At 40.2% G+C, this 26,103-nt stretch overlaps 2 protein-coding genes and 1 long non-coding RNA gene across 4 annotated transcripts in view; 2 read left to right on the top strand and 1 right to left on the bottom strand.

The window, feature by feature from the left end:
• The window catches only part of supt6h (SPT6 homolog, histone chaperone and transcription elongation factor), a 56,054-nt gene extending 48,944 nt beyond the window's left edge, over nucleotides 1–7,110 (top strand). Inside the window, exons 33-37 of the mRNA XM_061899113.1 lie at nucleotides 2,293–2,405; nucleotides 2,594–2,677; nucleotides 2,755–2,933; nucleotides 6,172–6,434; nucleotides 6,511–7,110. Of these exons, the coding sequence (XP_061755097.1) occupies nucleotides 2,293–2,405; nucleotides 2,594–2,677; nucleotides 2,755–2,933; nucleotides 6,172–6,434; nucleotides 6,511–6,709 (838 nt within the window). The 3' untranslated portion in view covers nucleotides 6,710–7,110. The remainder of the gene's footprint in view (nucleotides 1–2,292; nucleotides 2,406–2,593; nucleotides 2,678–2,754; nucleotides 2,934–6,171; nucleotides 6,435–6,510) is intronic.
• Nucleotides 7,111–7,285: 175 nt separating this feature from the next.
• On the bottom strand, nucleotides 7,286–24,382 carry LOC133551934 (ras-related protein Rab-34-like). 2 transcript variants are annotated; one of them, XM_061899146.1, is made up of 11 exons: nucleotides 24,259–24,382; nucleotides 24,042–24,116; nucleotides 23,878–23,969; nucleotides 23,745–23,810; nucleotides 20,120–20,221; nucleotides 19,946–20,010; nucleotides 17,128–17,179; nucleotides 15,832–15,913; nucleotides 7,671–7,761; nucleotides 7,496–7,603; nucleotides 7,286–7,428 (listed from the first exon to the last, which is right to left on the bottom strand). In XM_061899146.1, exons 2-11 carry the CDS (start codon nucleotides 24,087–24,089, stop codon nucleotides 7,367–7,369), a joined length of 768 nt encoding a protein of 255 aa, XP_061755130.1. In that variant the 5' UTR covers nucleotides 24,090–24,116; nucleotides 24,259–24,382; the 3' UTR covers nucleotides 7,286–7,366. The 2 variants fall into 2 exon arrangements, with proteins under 2 accessions (XP_061755130.1, XP_061755129.1); XM_061899145.1 differs by having other exon boundaries at nucleotides 23,878–24,116.
• LOC133551963 (uncharacterized) lies at nucleotides 13,699–24,701 on the top strand. Its single transcript, XR_009806595.1, has 3 exons — nucleotides 13,699–13,852; nucleotides 14,086–15,931; nucleotides 23,773–24,701. It is a non-coding gene; the product is annotated as an uncharacterized LOC133551963 (long non-coding RNA).
• Nucleotides 24,702–26,103: the final 1,402 nt, after the last annotated feature.

The raw sequence follows: 26,103 nt of genomic DNA, 5'->3' as shown, positions 1-26,103 counted from the left end.
TTTTTTTTTTAATTGAATTTATGTAACTGAATTTTGTGAACAGTGAATTTTTATACACTACATTTTTTTCACACTGAATTTTTACACACATATTTTTTTTTACACTCAATGTTTTTATGCTGAATTTTTTTACCCTGAATTTTTATGCACTGTATTATTTTAGTACACTGAATTTTTGCACTGAATTTGTTTTACAGTCAATGTTAAAGGCCTACTGAAATGAGATGTTCTTATTTAAACGGGGATAGCAGGTCCATTCTATGTGTCATACTTGATCATTTCGCGATATTGCCATATTTTTGCTGAAAGGATTTAGTAGAGAACATCCACGATAAAGTTTGCAACTTTCAGTGCTAACTGAAAAGCCCTGCCTCTACCGTAAAACGCAGACGATGACGTCACATGTTGATGGCTACTCACATCTTCACATTGTTTTAAATGGGAGCTTCCAACAAAAAGTGCTATTCGGACCGAGAAAACAACAATTTCCCCATTAATTTGAGTGAGGATGAAAGATTCGTGTTTGAGGATATTGATAGCGACGGACTAGAAAAAAAAACGCGATTGGGACGGATTTTAGACACATTTAATAGGATAATTCTGGGAAATCCCTTATCTTTCTATTGTGTTGCTAGTGTTTTAGTGAGTTAAATAGTACCTGATAGTCGGAAGGGTGTCTCCACGGGTGTGATGACGCCAGTGTCTCAGGGGAGTCGACGGCAGCTTTATGGATGACACAAGCTCAGCTTTTCTCCGGTAAGAAGCGACTTTTTAACCACAATTTTTCTCACCGAAACCTGCTGGTTGACATTCCGTCTTGATTCATGTTCGCTTGACCACCCTCTGATCCATAGTAATGTTTCACCTCCAGGAATTTAAAACAAGGAATCACTTGTGTTTGTGTGGCTAAATGCTAAAGCTTCCCAACTCCATCTTTCTACTGTGACTTCTCCAATATTAATTGAACAAATTGCAAAAGATTCAGCAACACAGATGTCCAAAATACTGTGTAATTATGCCGTTAAAGCAGACAACATTTAGCTAAAAACCCGTGACGTCTTGCGTACACGTCATCATTACACAACGTTTCGAAGACGAAACTCCCGGGAAATTGAAAATTGTAATTTAGTAAACTAAAAAGGCCGTATTGGCATGTGTTGCATTGTTAATATTTCATCATTGATATATAAACTATCAGACTGTGTGGTGGGTAGTAGTGGCTTTCAGTAGGCCTTTAATACACTGAATTGTTTTACACTCAATGTTTATACACTGAATTTTTTCACACAATATTTTTACGCTGAATTTTTACAGTCTGAATTTTTTTCTCACTTAATGTTTATACACTGGATTTTTTTACACTTATTTTTACACTGAATTTTTACACTCTGAATTTTTTTTACAGTCAATTTATTATACACTGAATTTTTTTTCCACAATGTTTTTACACTCAATGTTTATAAACTGATTTTTTTTTTGCACTCAGTGTTTATACACGGAATTTTTTACACAATGTTTTTAAACTGAATTTGTAGACTCTGAATTTTTTGTACAGTCAATTTTTATACACTGAATTTTTTTTGCACAAAGTTTTTACATTCAATGTTTATATACTGAAATATTTTACACTCAATGTTTATACACTGAATTTTTTACACAATGTCCTTACACTGAATTACATGCCCGGCGGCTATTCAAGGAAATACGGTATTTCATGACATTGTAGTTTGTCACTGAAGGCATCAAAACTATGAATGAACACATGTGGAGTTATGGACTTAGCAAAAAAAGGTGAAATAAATGAAAACATGTTTTATATTCTAGTTTCTTCAAAGTAGCCACTCTTTGCTCTGATTACAATTTTGCGCACTTTTGGCATTTTCTCGATGAGCTTCAAGAGGTAGTCACCTGAAATTCTTTTCACAACACAGGTGTCATAGTTTTGATACCTTCTGTGACAATCTACAATGTAAATAGTCATGCAAATGAAGAAAACACATTGAAATGAGAAGGTGTGTACTGTATATATTTTATTTCCATATATTGTTATATATGGTTATAAATTATGATTAAGATAGGCGCGAGCGCCCCCCGCGATCCCAAAAGGGAATAAGCGGTAGAAAATGGATGGATGGATCTTAATCATAAATATAGCATACATTTGCAAAACAAAAATACAAATAATGGTGAGCAGATGAAATGAGATTCAATGTATTAGAAGAAGAGAAAGCAACCTTTATTTGATGTACGCCTCACACATGGTCATGGTGTTGTTTTCTTGCATGATGACAGGGTGGAGTACGTGACCATCACACCTGATGGCTTCAGGTATCGCACACAGGTCTTTCCCACAGTCAACGGCTTGTTCCGCTGGTTCAAGGACCACTACCAGGAACCTGTGCCCGGTAGGACCCCCAACCCATCATACACCATCATCTTCTCCGTCTTATTATTCAAGTTCCTTTGACTTTGTAACCACGAGGGTATTTCAGGCAAATGATAGTTGGCAGCAACCAGCAGAGGGCGCACTTTGTGTTGATTTATTTGCTCCGATGACTTTAATCGTGTTGACGCTGGTCTCCACCCTCCAAAGGTATCACGCCCACCAACAGCAGCAGCACCCGAACGCGCACGCCCGCATCTCTGAACGCGACGCCCGCCAACATCAACATCGCAGGTTCGTTGCCGCCGTCCTCGTCTTTCTTTTGGGCGAACCGCCTCGTCTGACCGGCGGCGTCTCTCTCCTCCCCTCAGACCTGACACGAGCCGTCAACGCCCTCCCCCGCAACATGACCTCGCAGATGTTCAACGCCATCGCCGCCGTCACCGGCCAGGGTCAGAACCCCAACGCCACGCCGGCGCAGTGGGGCTCCAGCCAGTACGGCTACAGCGGCGGCAGCACGGGCGGCGGCGGGAGCTCCTCAGCCTATCACGTGAGTGCACGTAGTTTAGTCCAAAATGTGGCCCGGGGGCCATTTGCCATTGCTAACAATATGCATCAAGTACCAAGTCACAGACCTATAAAGCATACACATGCAAAACTAGTTTAAAAAGTTAGCATGTGTCAAGTACCAAAGTATATGACTTTTAGGTGTTTGGATGCAAAATTGGCTACAAAAAATAAAATTTTGTTTGCTAGAATGCTAATGTTAGCATGCTAACAGTTAGCATGTGTCAAGTTATGAATTCTGAGGGGGTTGGCTGTAAAATTGGCTAAAAAGTACCAAATTATATGACTCTTAGGTGTTAAGATGCAAAATCAGCGAAAAAAAGAAAGTTAGTTTGCTAGAATGCTATTGTTAAAATGCTAACAGTTAGCATGTGTCAAGTATCAAGTTATGAGTCTGAGGGGATCGGCTGTGAATTTGGCTAAAAAGTACCAAATTATGTGACTCTTAGGTGTTAAGATGCAAAATCAGCGAAAAAAAGAAAGTTAGTTTGCTAGAATGCTATTGTTAACATGCTAACAGTTAGCATGTGTCAGGTATCAAGTTATGAGTCTGAGGGGGTCGGCTGTGAATTTGGCTAAAAAGTACCAAATTATGTGACTCTTAGGTGTTAAGATGCAAAATCGGCAAAAAAAGAAATTTAGTTTGCAAGAACGCTATTGTTAACATGCTAACAGTTAGCATGTCATGAACGTTACTACAAAAAGTCAATGTTCAAAAACAAGAGAAAAAAATACCAAAATGAGGGGTATTTTACTTGAACTAAGCAAAATTATCTGCCAATAGAACAAGAAAATTTGGCTTGTCAAGACTTTCCAAAACAAGTGAAATTAGCTAACTTCAATGAACCCAAAAATACCTGTCAAAATAAGCATATTTTCACTAATAACAAGTGTACTACTACAGTATACGAGTACGTATTTTCTATTGTTTCATTGAAAAAAAAACGGCAAAGTCTATTTGGCTGTCATCTGTTTTAATATGAGAAACAATTGTGTCAAAGTCATGATTTTGTTTTACATTCTTGAAATAAGAAATTCTTACTTTAAAAAGTAGTTTTATACATGTGAGTGTTGATGACACAGCTTTGCAACATTTGATATTCTTGTTTCAAGCATGTTTTACTCAATATAGGTCATCAAATCTCAGCTACAAGCTGTAATATCTTACTGATATCATTTAGGACCTAAACACTTAAAACAAGTAAAACACTCTAACATAAAATCTTATGTATGGCCGGGCAGGTCCCGGGATGCCCTAAATGTTCATAACACACCCAGCCGAGTCCCATGGGGAGAGGGGATGAAAGTTGGAAAAGTCCCAAAAATGTTCAAAATACCTACACAGGTTCGAGTCCCACAAGTTCCGCCCCCGGCCGGGATGCCCAAGACGTCCAAAACGCGCCTAGCAAAGTCCCACGGGAAGGTGGAGAGAAAAGTGAGAAAAGTCGGGGAAATGTTCAAAAGTCCCACCCGGGTTCGAGTGTGCACTCAAACTCAAACTCGAACCCGGTTGGGACTCGAACCTGGGTAGGTATTTAGAACATTTTGGGGGACTTTTGCCGACTTTTCTCATTTTTCCCCCCTACTTCCCGTGGGACTTTGCTGGGTGCGTTTTGGACATTTTTTGTATCCCAGGACTTGTGTGGCCGGCGTCGGGACTCGTGGGACTGCAACCCCGGGGAGGTATTTAGGACACAATTGGGACTTTTGAACATTTTGGCCGCCTTTTCCCCCTCTTCTTCCCCGCCTTCCTGTGCACCATTGCTGGGTGTGTTTTGGACACTTGGACAAAAATATTTTCAAGTATATTTTACTCAAAATAGGTCATAAAATGTCGGAAACAAGCTGTAGTATCTTACTGAGATTATTTAGGAGCAATAAGCAAATATCACCCTTATTTGAGATATTTCATCTTACTTAGATTTCAGTTTTTGCAGTGTACTGCCTAGTTTCTTTTGTTATATTCTTATTTTACTGTTATATTTTTATTCCTATTGTTGCTTTTTATTTTTATTGTAATATTTCTCTATTTTGTTTCCATTTAAACCCCCATTTTTTCTTTTTTTTAAATTGATATCAACTCTGTACACTGCTGCTGGAATTTTAATTTTCCTGAAGGAATCAATAAAGTACTATCTATCTATCTATCTATCTATCTATTTCCTCCCTCCCAGGTGTTCGCCACTATCTTACTGAGATCATGTAGGATCTAAACACTTAAAACAAGTAAAACACTCTAACATAAAATCTTATATATGGCCGCGCAAGTCCCGGGATGCCCTAAATGTTCATAACACACCCAGCCGAGTCCCATGGGGAGAGGGGATGAAAGTTGGAAAAGTCAGCAAAAGTCCCAAAAATTTTCAAAATACCTACACAGGTTCGAGTCCCACAAGTTCCGCCCCCAGCCGGGATGCCCAAGACGTCCAAAACGCGCCTAGCAAAGTCCCACTGGAAGGTGGAGAGAAAAGTGAGAAAAGTCGGGGAAATGTTCAAAAGTCCCACCTGGGTTCGAGTGTGCACTCAAACTCACTCTCGAACCCGGTTGGGACTCGAACCTGGGTAGGTATTTAGAACATTTTTGGGGACTTTTGCCGACTTTTGTCATTTTTCCCCCCTACTTCCTGCGGGACTTTTCTGGGTGCGTTTTGGACATTTTTTGTATCCCAGGACTTGTGTGGCCGGCGTCGGGACTCGTGGGACTGTAACTCCGGGGAGGTATTTAGGACACAATTGGGACTTTTGAACATTTTGGCCGCCTTTTCCCCCTCTTCTTCCCCACCTTTCTGTGCACCATTGCTGGGTGTGTTTTGGACACTTGGACAAAAATAGTTTCAGGTATATTTTACTCAAAATAGGTCATAAAATGTCGGAAACAAGCTGTAGTATCTTACTGAGATCATTTAGGAGCAATAAGCAAATATCACCCTTCTTTGAGATATTTCATCTTACTTAGATTTCAGATTTTGCAGTGTACTGCCTAGTTTCTCTTGTTATATTCTTATTTTACTGTTATATTTGTATTCCCATTGTTGCTTTTTATTTTTATTCTTATTGTAATATTTCTCTATTTTGTTTCCATTTAAACCCCCATTATTTCCTTTTTTTAAATTGATCTCAACTCTGTACACTGCTGCTGGAATTTTAATTTTCCTGAAGGAACTCTCCTGAAGGAATCAATAAAGTACTATATATCTATCTATCTATTTCCTCCCTCCCAGGTGTTCGCCACGCCCCAGCAGCCTATTGCCACGCCCATGATGACGCCCAGCTACTCGTACACGACGCCCAGCCAGCAGGCCCTCGGCACGCCGCAGTACCCGGGCTCCACGCCGCAGTCGACGCACGGCCACGCCGGCCACACGTCGCACCACAACCACCACGCCCACAGCAGCCAGCACGGCCACGCCTCCAGCACGCCCTCGTCCACCGTGTCCTCCCGAGGGCGGACGCCGCAGCAGCAGCCGCAGCCGACGCCGCCTAAGTAAGTGCAAGCCGACGCGACGACCTCTTCTGTCCACCAGATGGCACCAACACCCCGCCCTCTGTCTTCCCTGCAGGCCCAGCAGCAGCGGCAGCAGCTCCACGGCGGTGGATTGGGGCAAGATGGCCGAGCAGTGGCTGAAAGACAAGGAGGCCGAGGGGCGTAAGAAAAGTCAGAGGATGACGCCGCGCCCGTCGCCAAGCCCCATGATCGAGAGCACGCCCATGTCCCTCGCCGGAGACGCCACGCCCCTCCTCGACGAGATGGATCGATAGGACCCCTCCGCCACCCCGCCCAAACATTTTATCGTCAGGTCACAGCAGTATTCTCAAACAGGAAGTGGGACGTCTAAATATGGACCTGCATGTCAGGCGAGCTGTCAAACACTTTTTAATTTGCTGCGCAAGGGGGCGGGGCCACACCTTGGACTTTTATACGGAACCAATCAAAGACAAGTTTGTTTTTTTTTGTTTGTCTCAAAGCGCCCGCCGTGCACGCCCACCGACATCTTGGACGGTCTCGTCCCCGCCAGCTGTAGTGTCACGCATGACTTCCTGTTTGCCAGTTCGTATCGACGCCACCGCGCCTGCGAGCTGTATATTACCGTCGCCATAGCAACGCTCGCGTCACAACGGGACAAGGTTGGACCGCCTCTTTAATAAAAGTGTTGAATTTGTCGAGGTTTATTTCCCTTTCATTCGACGACAAGAGACTCTTTTGTCCAGGGCGCTCAAACAATTCCTCCTTTTTCCCCCCGTCCCCACATGACGCGGCAGTCATGAGGTCACGGGATTAGTCACGCCGAGACACATGACTCGGCGGCAGGAAGTCAGCAATCCAGTCGGGGCAGAAAACTTCCATTTTGGGTTTATTGTCGTCTAATTTACACACAAATTGTCGGCGGCCATGACGCTCGTCCCCTTGCTCTGTGGTCAGCAGCAGTTGGCCTTCCTCCCGGCAGACCGGCGCTCCTCGTCTTTGCCGCCGCCGATCCCTAACAGGACAAACACGCCCGTCAGTCTGACGCAGTAACAGTCCGACGAGCGCCACCGGAGACTCACTGATGATGTCGTCTGCCTTCTGTGAGCCGCGTCTCTCCAGCTCCGATAGCATGTCGGCCTCAAAGGTCAAAGCGGCCACGCGCAGGAAGAAGTCTCTCACGCCGTCACCTGACATAACAAAATGATCCATTTCACAGCTTTTTTTGTTTTTCTTGTTGTCCTGTTAATAGCACACCTGACTTTGCAGAAACCGCCCAGAACTCCGCCCTGATTTCCTCTGAGAGTCTGATGGCCTCTTCTTCCACGTCAGCCAGCTGCTCAGGAGACTGACCACAAAACGAGACCTTTTGTCAGCGCCACAATAGGTAATTCATCCCCATTCCAAATAGAATATACAGTACAGGCCAAAAGTTTGGACACACCTCCTCATTCAATGCTTTTTATTTATTTCCATGACTATTTACATTGTAGATTGTCGCTGAAGGCATTAAAACTATGAATGAACACACTGGGAGTTATGTACTTAACAAAAAAATAGGTGAAATAACAGAAAACATGTTTTTATATTCTAGTTTCTTGAAAATAGCCACGCTTTGCTCTGATTACTGGCTTTGCACATTCTTGGCATTCTCTCAATGAGCTTCAAGAGGCGGTCGCCTGAAATGGTTTTTCACTTCACAGGTGTCATAGTTTTGATGCCTTCAGTGACAATGTAAATAGTCATGAAAATGAAGAAAAACACATTGAAATGAGAACGTCCAAACTTTTGGCTTGTACTGTGTGTGTGTGTGTGTGTGTGTGTATATATATATGTAGGTGTGGGAAAAATCACAAGGACTACTTCATCTCTACAGAAACTGTTTCATGAGGGGTTCCCTCAATCATCAGGAGATTATATATATATATATATATATATATCATTTATTTTTTTTTGGACAGTCGAATTTGATTATAAAAAATAGTTTATGCCACTTCCAAGCAACCAGAAGGATCTTTTCCCACCTGTTTTGAAAACGTTTCAATATACGTTTTACACCAAATTGTACATTGCGAGAATCAATTCTCATTCAAATCGCGATTTTTATTTTTCTTGATTCTAAAATGTATTTTAAAAATCCATTTACAATCTTGAGTCTATTTTGAAAAATACGTTTTCAGGTCACTTGCCGCTTTTTCTATGCGGTAACATGTTATTAAGAAATACTTCACTACGAGAATAGATTCTGAATGGAATCGTCGCACCAGGAATTGAAATCGGATGGAATCAAGGCAGCAGACGTGCTCGACATAGAGGTGCACCAAAAAAAATATTATTACTATTCTTCATCTCGATCCTGAATCGATTCTTAACTTTCAAAAATCGATTTATAATTTATTTACGAGTAAATTTTTATAAAGAATGTTTTTAGGCCATCTCCAAGCAACCAGAAGGATCTTTTCCCACCTGTTTTGAAAACGTTTCAATATACCTTTTACACCAAATTATACATTGCGAGAATCAATTCTCATCCAAATCGCGATTCTTATTTTTCTTGATTCTAAAATTTATTTTAAAAATTAATTTACAATCTTGAGTCCTATTTTGAAAAATACGTTTTCAGGTCACTTGCGCTTTTTCTATGCTGTAACATGTTATTAAGAAATACTTCACTACGAGAATCGATTCTGAATGGAATCGTCGCACCAGGAATCGAAATCGGATGGAATCAAGGCAGCAGATGTGCTCGACATAGAGGTGCACCAAAAAAAATATTACTATTCTTCTTCATCTCGATCCTGAATCGATTCCTAACTTTCAAAAATCGATTTACAATTTTTTTTTGGTTAGTAGTCAATTTTTATAAAGATGTTTTTAGGCCATCTCCAAGCAACTAGAAGGATCTTTTCCAACCTGTTTTGAAAACGTTTACAATATACCTTTTACACCAAATTATACATTGCGAGAATCAATTCTCATCCGAATCGCGATTCTTATTTTTTCTTGATTCTATAATGTATTTAAAAAATCCATTTACAATCTTGAGTCTATTTTGAAAAATACGTTTTTAGGTCTCTTATTGATCAAAAATGCGCTTTTCTATGCTGTAACATGTTTTGAAGAAAATACTAAAACCGCGTGAATCGATTCTAAATCGAATCGTCGCACCAGGAATCGAAATCGGATGAAATCAAGGCAGCAGATGTGCTCGACATAGAGGTGCACCCAAAAAATATTACTATTCTTCTTCATCTCGATCCTGAATCGATTCCTAACGTTCAAAAATCGATTTACAATTTTTTTATTTTTTTTTACAAGGCAATTTTTATAAAGATGTTTTTAGGGCCATCTCCCAAGCAACCAGAAGGATCTTTTCCCCACCTGTTTTGAAAAACGTTTCAATATACCTTTTACACCAAATTATACATTGCGAGAATCAATTCTCATCCCAATCGCGATTCTTATTTTTCTTGATTCTAAAATGTATTCAAAAAATCCATTTACAATCTTGAGTCTATTTTGAAAAATACGTTTTTAGGTCACTTGCCGCTTTTTCTATGCTGAAACATGTTTTTTAAGAAATACTTCACTACGAGAATCGATTCTGAATCGAATCGTCACACCAGGAATCGAAATCGGATGGAATCAAGGCAGAAGACGTGCTCGACATAGAGGTGCACCAAAAAAATATTATTACTATTCTTCTTCCTCTCGATCCTGAATCGATTCTTAACTTTCAAAAATCGATTTATAATTTGTTTACGAGTAAATTTTTATAAAGATGTTTTTAGGCCATCTCCAAGCAACCAGAAGGATCTTTTCCCACCTGTTTTGAAAACGTTTCAATATACCTTTTACACCAAATTATACATTGCGAGAATCAATTCTCCTCCCAATCGCGATTCTTATTTTTCTTGATTTTAAAATGTATTTTAAAAATCCATTTTACAATCTTGAGTCTATTTTGAAAAATACGTTTTTCGGTCACTTGCGCTTTTTCTATGCTGTAACATGTTTTTAAGAAATACTTCACTACGAGAATCGATTCTGAATGGAATCGTCACACCAGGAATTGAAATCGGATGGAATCAAGGCAGCAGACGTGCTCGACATAGAGGTGCACCAAATAAATATTACTATTCTTCTTCATCTCGATCCTGAATCGATTCTTAACTTTCAAAAATCTATTTACAATTTTTTTTTTTGTTAGTAGTCAATTTTTATAAAGATGTTTTTAGGCCATCTCCAAGCAACCAGAAGGATCTTTTCCAACCTGTTTTGAAAACGTTACAATATACCTTTTACACCAAATTATACATTGCGAGAATCAATTCTCATCCAAATCACGATTCTTATTTTTTCTTGATTCTAAAATTTATTTTAAAAATTAATTTACAATCTTGAGTCTATTTTGAAAAAATACGTTTTTAGGTCTCTTATTGATCAAGTATGCGCTTTTCTATGCCTGTAATATGTTTTGAAGAAAATACTACACCGCATTAATCGATTCTAAATCGAATTGTCGCACCAGGAATCGAAATCAGATGGAATCAAGGCAGCAGACGTGCTCGACATAGAGGTGCACCAAAAAAATATTATTACTATTCTTCTTCATCTCGATCCTGAATCGATTCCTAACTTTCAAAAATCGATTTACAATTATTTTTTTTTTAGTAGTCAATTTTTATAAATATGTTTTTTAGGCCATCTCTAAGTAACCAGAAGGATCTTTTCCAACCTGCTTTGAAAGCGTTTCAATACAACTATTACACCAAATTATACATTGCGAGAATCATTTCTCATCCAAATTGCGATTCTTATTTATCTTGATTCTAAAATTGATTCAAAAAAATCCATTAACAATCTTGAGTCTATGTTGAAAAAGACGTTTATAGGTCACTTTTATTTATCCAGAATGCGCTTTTTCTATGCTGTAATATGTTTTGAAGAAATACTACACTGCGAGAATCGATTCTGAATCGAATCGTCATACGAGGAATCGAAATCGGATGGAATCAAAGCAGCAGATGTGCTCGACATAGAAGTGCAGCAAAAAAAATATTATTACTATTCTTCTTCATCTCGATCCTAAATCGATTCCTAACTTTCAAAAATCGATTTACAATGGGTTTTTTTTACGAGTCAATTTTTACAAATATATTTTTAGGCCATTTCCAAGCAACCAGAAGGATCTTTTCCAACCTGCTTTGAAAGCGTTTCAATATAACTATTACACCAAATTATACATTGCGAGAATAAATTCTCATCCGAATCGCGATTCTTATTTATCTTGATTCTAAAATGGATTCATCATTTTCAAAAAATCCCTTTACAATCTTGAGTCTATTTTAGGTAACTTTCATTGATCCAGAAGGCGCCTTTCTAAGCTGTAACATGTTTTGAAGAAATACTACATTACTAGAATCGATTTGAAGCTTTTCTAAATCGAATGGCCTCATCCAAATCGTGATTCTTATTTATCGTGATTCTAAATGGATTCATAATTTTCCAAAAAACCGATTTACAATTTTTGAGTCAATTTTTAAAAACAAGTTTTTAGGTCACTCTAAGCTGTAACCCGTTTTTAAGAAATACATTCCGAGAATCGATTTGAAGCGTCTCTGAATGGAATCGTCACGCCAGGAGTTGAAAATTTGATCGTATCAAGGCAGGAGACGGGCACAACATAAAAGTGCACCTAAAAAAATCGATTCACATCCGTAATCGCGATTTTTCCCTCGTCCCCAATTCTAAATCGATTCCGAATTTTCAAAAATCGATTAAAAAATGTTCTATTTATTTTTCTTTACGAGTCAATTTTTACATGGATGTTTTTAGGCTAGCCCCATGCAACCCGATAGAGGTTTTCTAACCTGTAACTTGTTTTGAAAATGATTTATTATAATAATACATTGTGAGAATCGGTTGGAAATAGATTTTAAATCAAATCGTCACCCCAGGAAGTTAAAGTTAAAATACCAATGATTGTCACACACGCACCAGGTGTGGTGAAATTTGTCCCTCTGCAGTTGACCTATTCCCTTGTTCACCCCCTGGGATGTGAGGGGAGCTGTGGGCAGCAGCGGTGCCGCGCCCCGGGAATCATTTTTGGTGATTTAAACCCCCAATTCCAACTTTTGATGCTGAGTGCCAGGGTAATGGATCCCATTTTTTATAGTCTTTGGTATGACTCGGCGGGGTTTGAAACTCACAACCCACAGATCTCAGGGCGGACACTCTTAACCACTAGACCTCTGAGTAGGAAGTAAAATTGGATCAGGTCAAGGCAGCAGATGAGCACGGCTTACAGGTGCACCAAAGAAAATCGACTCACATTCGTATCGCGATTCTTAATTGTCCCCTATTCTAAATTGGTTCATAATTTTCAAAATTCCATTTACAGATAAAAATAAATAAATTATGAGTCTATTTTTTAAAGGCGTCTTTAGGCCATCTCGTCCCCATGCAACCAGCAGGCGCTTTTTTTTAACCTGTAACCTGTTTTTCAAAAGTTTCGTCATGATTGTTAAAACCAAAATAACACATTTTGAGAATCGGTTTGAATCGATTCTGAATCAAATCATCACCCCGGGAATCAAATTCCGATCGACTCAAGCCAGAGGACGAGGCACGGCGAAGAGGTGACAAAAACATCTGAATCGCTAAAAAAATACCAATTATATGGACTCTTTGGTGTTAAGATGCAAAATAAGCAAAAAAAAAAAGAAAAAGAACGTTAGCCTTGCTAGAAAAGCCATCGTTAAGGATGGTTAGCATTTGTCAAGTATCAAGTTATGGAGTCTGAGGAGGTCGGCTGTAAAATCGGCTAAGAAGTACAAAATTATATGATGCAAAAATGGCACACAAAAAAAAGAAGTTAGCATGCCCAAAGTTAGTTTGCCTTTAATGGTAATGTTAGCATAGCTAAACAGTTAAACATGTGACAAGTATCAGGTTATGAGTCTGAGGGGGTCAGCTGTAAAATTGGCTAAAAAGTACCAAATTATCCGACTCTTTGGTGTTGAGATGCAAAATCAGCAAAAAAAAAAAAAAAGATTGTTAGCTTGCTAGAATGCTATCGTTAAGATGGTAGCATTTGTCAAGTATCAAGTTATGAGTCTGAGGGGGTAGGCTGTCAAATCGGCTAAGAAGTACAAAATTATATGATGCAAAAAATGACACACAAAAAAAAAGCAGTTAGCATGCTAAAGTTAGTTTGCTAAAAATGCTAACGTTAGCATTGCTAACAGTTAACATGTGTCAAGTATCAGGGTTATGAGTTTGAGGGGGTCAGCTGTAAAATTGGCTAAAATTACCCAAATTATATGGACTCTGGTTTTAAGATGCAAAATTAGCAAAAAAAAAAAAAGAAAAAGAACGTTAGCTTGCTAGAAAGCCATCGTTAAGATGGTAGCATTTGTCAAGTATCAAGTTATGAGGTCTGAGGGGGGTCGGCTGTAAAATCAGCTAAGAAGTACAATATTATATAATGCAAAAATGGCACACAAAAAAAAGAAGTTAGCACTGCTAAAGTTAGTTTGCTAAAAATGCTAACCTCTAGCATGCTAACAGTTAGACTCTTTGGTGTTAAGATGCAAAATCGAAAAAGAACGTTAGCATACTAGAATGCTATTGTTAACATGCTAGCATTTGTCAAGTATCAAGTTATGAGTCTGAGGGGGTCGGCTGTAAAATCGGCTAAGAAGTACAAAATTATATGATGCAAAAATGGCACACAAAAAAAGAAGTTAGCATGCCAAAGTTAGTTTGCTTTAATGGTAATGTTAGCATGCTAACAGTTAACATGTGTCAAGTATCAGGTTATGAGTCTGAGGGGGTCAGCTGTAAAATTGGCTAAAAAGTACCAAATTATCCGACTCTTTGGTGTTGAGATGCAAAATCAGCAAAAAAAAAAAAAAGATTGTTACCTTGCTAGAATGCTATCGTTAAGATGGTAGCATTTGTCAAGTATCAAGTTATGAGTCTGAGGGGGTCGGCTGTAAAATCGGCTAAGAAGTACAAAATTATATGATGCAAAAATGACACACAAAAAAAAGCAGTTAGCATGCTAAAGTTAGTTTGCTAAAATGCTAATATGAGCATGCTAACAGTTAACGTGTCAAGTATCAGGTTATGAGTCTGAGGGGGTCAGCTGTAAAATTGGCTAAAAAGTACCAAATTATCCAACTCTTTGGTGTTAAGATGCAAAATCAGCAAAAAAAAAAAAAGATTGTTAGCTTGCTAGAATGCTATCGTTAAGATGGTAGCATTTGTCAAGTATCAAGTTATGAGTCTGAGGGGGTCGGCTGTAAAATCGGCTAATAAGTACAAAATTATATGATGCAAAAATGACACACACAAAAAAAAGAAGTTAGCATGCTAAAGTTAGTTTGCTAAAATGCTAATATGAGCATGCTAACAGTTAACATGTGTCAAGTATCAGGTTATTAGTCTGAGGGGGTCGGCTGTAAAAAAATTGGCTAAAAAGGTTAGCATGCTTAAATACTAATGTTAGCATGAGTTAAGTACAAAATCAAAATACTCGGAGGTGTTCTGCTGCAAAATTGGCTAAAAAGGTTATTAGCATGCTAATACTAGCATGCTAACAGTTAACATGTGTCAAGCACCAATTGATTTAAGTCTGAGGGGTTTGGCTGTAAAATTGCCAAGAAAAAAGTTAGCTTGCTAGAATGCTATCGTTAACATGGTAGCATTCGTCAAGTATCAAGTTATGAGTCTGAGGGGGTCGGCTGTCAAATCGGCTAAGAAGTACAAAATTATATGATGCAAAAATGACACAGCTAAAGTTTGTTTGCTAAAATGCTAACGTTAGCATGCTAACAGTTAACATGTGTCAAGTATCAGGTTATGAGTCTGAGGGGGTCAGCTGTAAAATTGTCTAAAAAGGTTAGCATGCTTAAATACTAATGTTAGCATGAGTTAAGTACAAAATCAAAATACTCTAGGGTGTTCTGCTGCAAAATTGGCTAAAAAGGTTATTAGCATGCTAATACTAGCATGCTAACAGTTAACATGCGTCAAGCACCAATTGATCTAAGTCTGAGGGGTTTGGCTGTAAAATTGGCAAGAAAAAAGTTAGCATGCTAGAATGCTAATGTTAGCATGCTAGAATGCTAATGTTAGCATGCTAACCGTTCGCATGTGTTAAGCACAAAGTCATGTGACTCTGATGTGTTCTGCTGCAAAAGTGGCAAAATCAACCAAAACTGAAAGTTATTAAGTGGGGCTTTAAAAATGGTGAAGTTTTGGTGGAAAGGCATCCATTCAACTGAGAAGAATTCATTTCACAATACGACTTTTTCCAAGCTGTGTCACAGAATCAGTCAAACTCCAATGGAGAAATAATGTATTTTGTGTTTTTTTTTTTTGTTTTGTTTTTTGCATCATTTTCACCCACGCCGAGGTCCTTCTTGGTCCCCACGAGGAAGAGGAGTACGCTGGACGGGTCGTTCTCCTTCATGGCGTCTTCCAACCACTGCCTACGCCAACAACATGTGGTCGTTAACTCTTTTTCTTATTTCTTCTTATTCTAATATTGCAATCAGGCAGACCGGGCCAAACAATTTTCACCGAGGGCCACGGACTGACAAATCAAAGGGTTCGGGGCCATTTTGGTTGGTTTTCACCTTCAAAACCGTACAAAACATTAATATTTTTTCAAATAACTATAATGCAATATTGGTTAAAATTTGGTGGGAATGCTAAAGGACCGAAACAGAACAGAAATGCTGACAGTTAGCACACTGGCCAAATAGCATCAATTAGCAAAAAGAGCTAAAAAAAAAAAGCTAGCATGCTAACAGTCTGACAATAGCATGCTGACAGTTAGCATTAGTAAAATACCAAACGGTATGACACAGGTGTATAGCTGCTAAATTAGTTTAAAAGAAAATGCTAACTGTAACGTGTGTTAAGTACCAAAATATAATAATAATTAATAATGAATTACAATTGTAACGCACTCTACATTTGTTAAAATCTCAAAATGCTACAAAGTATACATAAAAGAAAAGATAGTAATAATAATAATAGATTTTATTTGTAAAAAGCCCTTTACATTGAGCAAACAACCTCAAAGTGCTACAGTGTGTTAAAAATAATAATAATAATAATAATAAGACAATAAAAATAAAAACTAGAATAGCCTAATAGCTGGAACTAGTATGCATATATCTATAAAAAGGCTTTTTTAAAAAGAAGGGTTTTAAGCCTTTTTTTAAAAAAGCATCCACCGTCTGTGGTGCCCTCAGGTGGTCAGGGAGAGCGTTCCACAGACAAACACACACGTTCCATAGGAAGTTAAAATATATGATTTAAAAAATAATAATTTAAATAGAAATGAAAACATGACACACACCTTATAAATATATAAAATATATAACTTTTAAAGGCCTGCACCTGAAAAATGTGTTAAAAATGCTAACATGCTAATGTAAGCTTGCATCAAATACCAAAATATGACTGAGGGGTATACCGACAGTGTTAACTTAAAAATGGTATATACTGAATATCGGCGTTATATAATGATGCTAACAATTGTGTCGTGGTTAAAAAATGAGGTACAGGTCGCACTTTGGACACCCCCTGAAGCAGAGGGACAACCATTGCGACATGTGGATGGCCAAAGTTGTCAAAAGACATCCCTGTTGTGAACTAAAAGTGCTGAGACAACGAAGGACAAAATGAGTCTTACCTGGCGTGGATTAACGAGCTGGCCCTGCCCAGGTCGAACACCACAATGATGGCTGCAGGACAACACAAAGAAGAGACATTAAGAACACAACACAAAGTAGACACACATCTAAGGACACAACACAAAAAGAGACAATTGAGGACACAGCACTAAGAAGAGACATTTAAGGACGCAACACAAAGAAGAGACACTTTTGAGGACATAACACAAAGAAAAGACACTTTTGAGGACACAACAATAAGAAGAGACACTTTTGAGGACACAACACAAAGAAGAGACACTTTTGAGGACACAACACAATGAAAACATGCTTTTTAGGACAGAACACAAAGAAGAGGTACTTTTTAGGACGCAACACAACTAAGAGACACTTGAGGACACAACACATTGAAGAGGCACTTTTGAGGACGCAACACAAAGAAGAAACACTTTAGGACGCAGCACAAAAAGGACACTTTTGAGGACGTAACACAAAGAAAAGACTTTAGAAGACACAACAATAACAAGAGACACTTTTGAGGACACAACACAAAGAAGAGACACTTGAGGACGTAACACAAAGAAGAAACACTTTAGGACTCAACACAAAAAGGACACAACAATAAGAAGAGACACTTTTGAGGACACAACACAAAGAAGACACACTTGAGGACGTAACACAAAGAAGATACGCTTTTGAGGAAACAACGCAACGAAGACACACTTGAGGACGTAACACAAAGAAGATACACTTGAGGACACAACACAATAAAGACACTTTTGAGGACAGAACACAAAGAAGAGGCACTTTTGAGGACGCAACACAAAGAAGAAACACTTTAGGGCGCAGCACAAAAAGGACACTTTTGAGGACGTAACACAAAGAAAAGACTTTTGAAGACACAACAATAACAAGAGACACTTTTGAGGACACAACACAAAGAAGAGACACTTGAGGACGTAACACAAAGAAGAAACACTTTAGGACGCAACACAAAAAGGACACAACAATAAGAAGAGACACTTTTGAGGACACAACACAAAGAAGACACACTTGAGGACGTAACACAAAGAAGATACGCTTTTGAGGAAACAACGCAACGAAGACACACTTGAGGACGTAACACAAAGAAGATACACTTGAGGACACAACACAATAAAGACACACTTTTGAGGACAGAACACAAAGAAGAGGCACTTTTTAGGACGCAACACAAAGAAGACACACTTGAGGACACAACACAATAAAGACACACTTTTGAGGACAACACAAAGAAGAGACACTTTAGGACACAACACAAAAAGGACACTTGAGGACACAACACAAAGAAGAGACACTTGAGGACACAACACAAAGAAGACACACTTTTGAGGATCGTAAAGACAAAGAAAAGACACTTTTGATGACACAAAAAAAGAAGAGACACTTATGAGGACACAACACGGATAAGAGACACTTGAGGACACAACACAAAGAAAATACACTTTTGAGGACGAAACACAAAGAAAAGACACTTTTGAGGACACAACACAAATAAGAAACACTTTTGAGGACGTAACACAAAGAAAAGACACTGTTGAGGACACAACAAAAAGAAGAGACACTTTTGAGGACACAACACAAATAAGAGACACTTGAGGACACAACACAAAGAAGAGACACATTTAAGGACACAACACAAAGAAGAGACATTTAAGAACACAACACAAAGAAGACACATTTAAGGACACAACACAATGAAAATACATTTAAGAACACAACACAAAGAAGACACATTTAAGGACACAACACAATGAAAATACATTTAAGAACACAACACAAAGAAGACCCATTTAAGGACACAACACAATGAAAAGACATTTAAGAACACAACACAAAGAAGACACATTTATGGACACAACACAAATAAGAGACATTTAAGAACACAACACAAAGAATAGACATTTAAAAACACAGCACAAAGAAGAGACATTTAAGAACACAGCTCAAAGAAGAGAAACAACACAAAGAAGGGAGACAACACAAGGAAGAGAGACAACACAAAGAAGAGAGACAACACAAAGAAGAGAGACAACACAAAGAAGAGAGACAACACAAGGAAGAAAGACAACACAAGGAAGAGAGACAACACAAAGAAGAGAGACAACACAAAGAAGAGAGACAACACAAGGAAGAGAGACAACACAAGGAAGAGAGACAACACAAAGAAGAGAGACAACACAAAGAAGAGAGACAACACAAGGAAGAGAGACAACACAAGGAAGAGAGACAACAGAAAGAAGAGAGACAACACAAGGAAGAGAGACAACACAAGGAAGAGAGACAACACAAAGAAGAGAGACAACACAAAGAAGAGAGACAACACAAAGAAGAGAGACAACACAAAGAAGAGAGACAACACAAAGAAGAGAGACAACACAAGGAAGAGAGACAACACAAGGAAGAGAGACAACAGAAAGAAGAGAGACAACACAAGGAAGAGAGACAACACAAGGAAGAGAGACAACACAAAGAAGAGAGACAACACAAATAAGAGAGACAACACAAAGAAGAGAGACAACACAAAGAAGAGAGACAACACAAAGAAGAGAGACAACACAAAGAAGAGAGACAACACAAAGAAGAGAGACAACACAAAGAAGAGAGACAACACAAGGAAGAGAGACAACACAAGGAAGAGAGACAACACAAAGAAGAGAGACAACACAAAGAAGAGAGACAACACAAGGAAGAGAGACAACACAAGGAAGAGAGACAACACAAGGAAGAGAGACAACACAAGGAAGAGAGACAACACAAAGAAGAGAGACAACACAAAGAAGAGAGAGAGACAGTCACCCTGAGCTCCTCTGTAGTAGGTGGAGGCGATGCACTTGAAGCGCTCCTGTCCTGCTGTGTCCCACCTGCAACAGTTTCCAAACAGTGAGCACAGTAAGACATCTCACTGACAGCCCCGCCCTCAGCCCCGCCCTCAGCCCCGCCCCTCTGTGGAGACGACAAGGTCATACTCACAGCTGCAGATTGAAGGGGACTCCGAGCACCTGGAAGCGCTCCATCTGGAAGTCCACGCCGATGGTGGCCTTGTAGTTCCTGCTGAAGGCGCCGCTGCAGAACCTGCCAGGAACATGGATGATGCATATCGTCACGGCAACATGTTTATTTCAATCTCCATCTGCAGACTTTTTGAGTGTTTGACACAAACGTAGAAACACTCGGCAGTTCTACATTACCTTCGTTGCTTGATTAACACAACATATGTATTTTCTTCTAAACCCAAAAACCGGTGAAGTTGTCTAAATGGTAAATAAAAACAGAATACAATGATTTGCAAATCCTTTTCAAGCCATATTCAATTAAATGCACTACAAAGACAAGATATTTGATGTTCAAACTCATAAACTTTATTTTTTCTTTGCAAATAATAACTTACAATTTCATGGCTGCAACACGTGCCAAAGTAGTTGGGAAAGGGCATGTTCACCACTGTGTTACATCACCTTTTGTTTTAACAACACTCAAGAAACGTTTGGGAACTAAGGAAACTACAGGTGCGGGTCATATTATTAGAATATCATGAAAAAGTTGATTTATTTCATTAATTCCATTTAGAAAGTCAAACTTGTTGATTGTATACATTCATTCCAAACAGACTGATACATTTCAAGTGTTTTTTGCCAAAAAGGAGATGATTATAGCTGACAATATGGTGAAAATGTCAGATATTGAAGACACCTGGTGCCACACTCTAATTAGCTAACTAACTCAAAACCCCTGGAAAAGCCTTTAAATGGTCTCTCCTTTTGATTCTGTATGACACACAATCATGGGGAAGATTGCTGACTTGACAACTGTCCAAAAGATGACCATTGATACTTTAAAGAAGGAGGGCAAGACACAAAAGGTCATTGCCAAAGAGGTTGGATGTTCCCAGAGCTCTGTGTCCAAGCACATTAATAGAGAGGCCAAGGGAAGACAAAGATGTGGTCGAAAAAAGTGTACAAGCAAGAGGGATAACCGCGCCCTGGAGAGGATTGTCAAACAAAACCGATTCAAAAATGTGGGGGGGATCCACAAAGAGTGGACTGCAGCTGGATTCAGTGCTTCAAGAACCTTCACGCACCGACGTATGCAAGATATGAGCTTCAGCTGTCGCATTCCTTGTGTAAAGCCACTCTGGAATAAGAGACAACGTCTCGCCTGGGCTCAAGACAAAAAGGACTGGACTGCTGCTGAGTGGTTTTCAGATGAAAGTAAATTTTGTATCTCCATTGGAAATCAAGGTCCCAGAGTCTGGAGGAAGACAGGAGAGGCACAGAATCCACGTTGCCTGAAGTCCAGTGTCAAATTTCCACATTTGGTAATGGTCTGGGGTGCCATGTCATCTGCTGGTGTTGGTCCACCGTGTTTCCTGAGGTCTAGGGTCAATGCAGCAGTCTACCAGGAAGTTTTACAACAGTTTATGCTGCCTGCCGCGGACCAATTTTATGGAGGTGAGGATTTCATTTTCCCACATGACTTGGCACCTGCACACAGTGCCAAATCTACCAGTACCTGGTTTAAGGACCATGGTATCCCTGTTCTTGATTGGCCTGCAAACTCACCTGACCTTAACCCCGTAGAAAAGCTATGAAGTATTGTGAAGCAGAAGATGCCAGATGCCAGACCCAACAATGCTGAAGAGCTGAAGGCCACTATTAAAGCAACCTGGGCTCTCATAACACCTGAGGAGTGCAACAGACTGGCCGACTTTATACCACGCCGTATTGCTGCAGCAATTCAGGCAAAAGGAGCTGAAACTAAGTCTTGATTGCCGTACATGCTGAAACTTTCCATGTTCATACTTTTCAGTTGGCCCACATTTATAAAAAAATATTTTTTGGTACTAGTCGTAACTAATATTCTAATTTTCTGAGATACTGAGTTTGGGATTTTCAGTAATAGTCAGTACTAATCATCAACATTTAAAGAAATAAACATTTCAAATATATCACTATGTGTGTAATGAATTGATATAATATGTAAGTTTCACGTTCTGAATATAATTACTGAAATAAATCAACTTTTTCATGATATTCTAATAATATGAACAGCACTTGTAGTCTTGTTCACGAGTGGGGGAAGAGTGGATCGTGAGATCGACAGGCGGATCGGTGCGGCGTCTTCAGTAATGCGGACGTTGTACCGATCCGTTGTGGTGAAGAAGGAGCTGAGCCGGAAGGCAAAGCTCTCAATTTACCGGTCGATCTACGTTCCCATCCTCACCTATGGGTCATGACCGAAAGGATAAGATCACGGGTACAAGCGGCCGAAATGAGTTTGGGTCTCTCCCTTAGAGATAGGGTGAGAAGCTCTGCCATCCAGGATGAACTCAAAGTAAAGCCGCTGCTCCTTCACATCGAGAGGAGCCAGATGAGGTGGTTCGGGCATCTGGTCAGGATGCCACCTGAACGCCTCTCTAGGGAGGTGTTTAGGGCACGTCCAACCGGTAGGAGGCCACGGGGAAGACCCAGGACACGTTGGGAAGACTATGCCCTCCCGGTAACAGTTCGAGATGCTACCTCAGTAGAAGCATTTAAGTCTCACCTTAAAACTCATCTGTATACTCTAGCCTTTAAATAGACCTCCTTTTTAGACCAGTTGATCTGCCGCTTCTTTTCTTTCTCCTATGTCCCCCCCTCCCTTGTGGAGGGGGTCCGGTCCGATGACCATGGATGAAGTACTGGCTGTCCAGAGTCGAGACCCAGGATGGATCGCTCGCCTGTGTATCGGTTGGGGACATCTCTACGCTGCTGATCCGCCTCCGCTTGAGATGGTTTCCTGTGGACGGGACTCTCGCTGCTGTCTTGGATCCGCTTTGAACTGAACTCTCGCGGCTGTGTTGGAGCCACTATGGATTGAACTTTCACAGTATCATGTTAGACCCGCTCGACATCCATTGCTTTCGGTCCCCTAGAGGGCGGGGGGGTTGCCCACATCTGAGGTCCTCCCCAAGGTTTCTCATAGTCAGCATTGTCACAGGCGTCCCACTGGATGTGAATTCTCCCTGCCCACTGGGTGTGAGTTTTCCTTGCCCTTTTGTGGGTTCTTCCGAGGATGTTGTAGTCGTAATGATTTGTGCAGTCCTTTGAGACATTTGTGATTTGGCGCTATATAAATAAACATTGATTGATTGATTGATTGATTGATGTCTCCCGGCTGGCCTGGGAACGCCTCGGGATCCCCCGGGAAGAGCTAGACGAAGTGGCTGGGGAGAGGGAAGTCTGGGTTTCCCTGCTTAGGCTGTTGCCCCCGCGACCCGACCTCGGATAAGCGGAAGAAGATGGATGGATGGATGGATGGCACTTGTAGATATTGGGTTTCACTATGTAAAGCGCTTTGAGTCACTTGAGAAAAAGCGCTATATAAATATAATTCACTTCACTTCACTGGATTACGGTAATAACTCGTAAAACACCCCGAAGTGCAGATATCAACTATTGAAATACTTTCAATAGTTCAAGATTTCACGGACATTTAAAAAAAGCACTGCGCTATATGATGGCGGCGACAGTTTTGATGTTAAAGGTCTGAAAAAATGTTGTAGAATGTCCGGATTGAAAATCTTATTTTGCTTCATACCAGACCGCTTGAACCTTACCTGCTGACCAAGCACGTTTTCCCCACAGAGACGTCGCCCACCACGATGACTTTGGCCACGTTGAAGCTGCAAAGCCGGACAAGTTCGGTCAGTGGCGTTCCGCGAGACCCGGGTTCGACCCCCTCCGCCTCACCTGACGGCGTCCTCCCGGCGGTGGTGGCAGGCGGCCGTCACGTCGGGGTGGAAGGCGTCTTTGGTGTTCAGCGCCGCTCTGGGACTGAAGCACTGCCGTCGGCGCGGGAAAAGCAGATTGAGCAACACGTCGGTCACCAGGGCGCTGCTGGCTGGGGGCCTCACCTTGGGGAGGTGAGTGATGATCCTGTCGCTCTTCGCCGGAGGCACCATGGAGGCACTTGGTGCGGGAGCTTTTTTCTTCAACATCAAATAAAGTCATATTCATTCTTCACACACTTCCATGACGTCAAAGTCACATGTAGTATTAACATATAAACAGGACATTAAAAAGCAGAACACATGACAACAACATAATTAATAAACGTATCAAAAAGCTTACATGAAGGGGCAGGCTGCCTTTAAAAGACGTCAAATTAATCCAGTTGGAGATGAGTTGCTTCAATGTCCGTCGACAAGACAAAAGCAGAGCAACTGAGAGAGAAAAAATTAAGTCAGCAGACTTTTTTTCCCCCCCTCATAATTAAATACCTTGTGGGAGACAGCGAGGAAACAGCGCCCCTCTGTGGCTGCAAGCAGAACAGCAGTACGCTAGTTGAATTTATTTGGAACATGCATATGCAACATGATACATAACAGTATCCAGTTTCTCTATTCAACATGTTTGAAAAGGAGTAGGAAGAAGCAAAGCTTATTTAATCCTACCCCTTTTTTCTTTACATAACAGTTGCTAAAACTTGTGGTCACTTCTTCTTCTCAATGTATTCACAATATACTCCTTAAGTACAAACCCTGTTTCCATATGAGTTGGGAAATTGTGTTGGATGTAAATATAAACGGAATAATATGATTTGCAAATCATTTTCAACCCATATTCAATTGAATGCACTACAAAGACAAGATATTTGATGTTCAAACTCATAAATTTTATTTTGTTTTTGCAAATAATAATTCACTTAGAATTTCATGGCTGCAACATGTGCCAAAGTAGTTGGGAAAGGGCATGTTCACCACTGTGTTACATCACCTTTTCTTATAACAACACCCGATAAACGTTTGGGAACTGAGGAAACTAGTTGTTGAAGCTTTGAAAGTGGAATTCTTTCCCATTCTTGTTTTATGTAGAGCTTCAGTCGTTCAACAGTCCGGGGTCTCCGCTGTCGTATTTTACGCTTCATAATGCGCCACACATTTTGGATAGGAGACGGGTCTGGACTGCAGGCGGGCCAGGGAAGTACCCGCACTCTTTTTTTTACAAAGCCACGCTGTTGTAACACGTGCTGAATGTGGCTTGGCATTGTCTTGCTGAAATAAGCAGGGGCGTCCATGAAAAAGACGGCCGCTTAGATGGCAGCATATGTTGTTCCAAAACTTGTATGTACCTTTCAGAATGAATGGTGCCTTCACCGATGTGTAAGTTACCCATGTCTTGGGCACCAATGCACCCCCATACCATCACAGATGCTGGCTTTTGAACTTTGCGTCGTTAACAGTCTGGATGGTTCGCTTTCCCTTGATGTCGAATATTTCCAAAATCTATTTCAAATGTGGACTCGTCAGACCACAGAACACTTTTCCACTTTGCATCACTCCATCTTAGATGATCTCGGGCCCAGAGAAACCGCCGGTGTTTCTGGATGTTGTTGATAAATGGCTTTCGCTTTGCATTTACAGATGTAGCGACGAACTGTATTTAGTGACAGTGGTTTTCTAAAGTGTTCCTGAGCCCATGTGGTGATATCCTTTAGAGATTGATGTCGGTTTTTGAAACAGTGCCGTCTGAGGGATCGAAGGTCACGGTCATTCAATGTTAGTTTCCGGCCATGTGGAGTGATTTTTCCAGATTCTCTGAACCTTTTGATTATATTATGGACCGTAGATGTTGAAACCCCTAAATTTTTTACAATTGAACTTTTACTTTGTTCTTCTTAAACTGTTTGACTATTTGCTCACACAGTTGTGAACAAAGGGGTGTACCTCGCCCCATCCTTTCTTGTGAAAGACTGAGCATTTTTTGGGAAGCTGTTTTTATACCCAATCATGGCACCCACCTGTTCCCAATTAGCCTGCACACCTGTGGGATGTTCCAAATAAGTGTTTGATGAGCATTCCTCAACTTTATCAGTATTTATTGCCACCTTTCCCAACTTCTTCGTCACGTGTTGCTGGGAACAAATTGTAAAGTTAATGATTATTTGCCCCAAAAAAAAAGTTTATCAGTTTGAAC

The sequence above is a fragment of the Nerophis ophidion genome, linkage group LG04, assembly GCF_033978795.1.
Source record: "Nerophis ophidion isolate RoL-2023_Sa linkage group LG04, RoL_Noph_v1.0, whole genome shotgun sequence".
NCBI classification, from domain to species: domain Eukaryota; kingdom Metazoa; phylum Chordata; class Actinopteri; order Syngnathiformes; family Syngnathidae; genus Nerophis; species Nerophis ophidion.
Note: the sequence above shows the minus strand (reverse complement) of the source record. Positions and strands in the feature narration are given on the sequence as shown.

Excerpts from the sequence above, each read along its gene's own strand:
- LOC133551934 (XM_061899145.1), bottom strand. The coding sequence starts at position 24,089 with ATGGTGCCTCCGGCGAAGAGCGACAGGATCATCACTCACCTCCCCAAG. Across the intron at positions 15,914-17,127 it reads AGCTCGTTAATCCACGCCAG|GCAGTGGTTGGAAGACGCCA; the intron begins GTAAGACTCATT and ends TTGTTGGCGTAG. Across the intron at positions 7,604-7,670 it reads GGCGGTTTCTGCAAAGTCAG|GTGACGGCGTGAGAGACTTC; the intron begins GTGTGCTATTAA and ends TTGTTATGTCAG.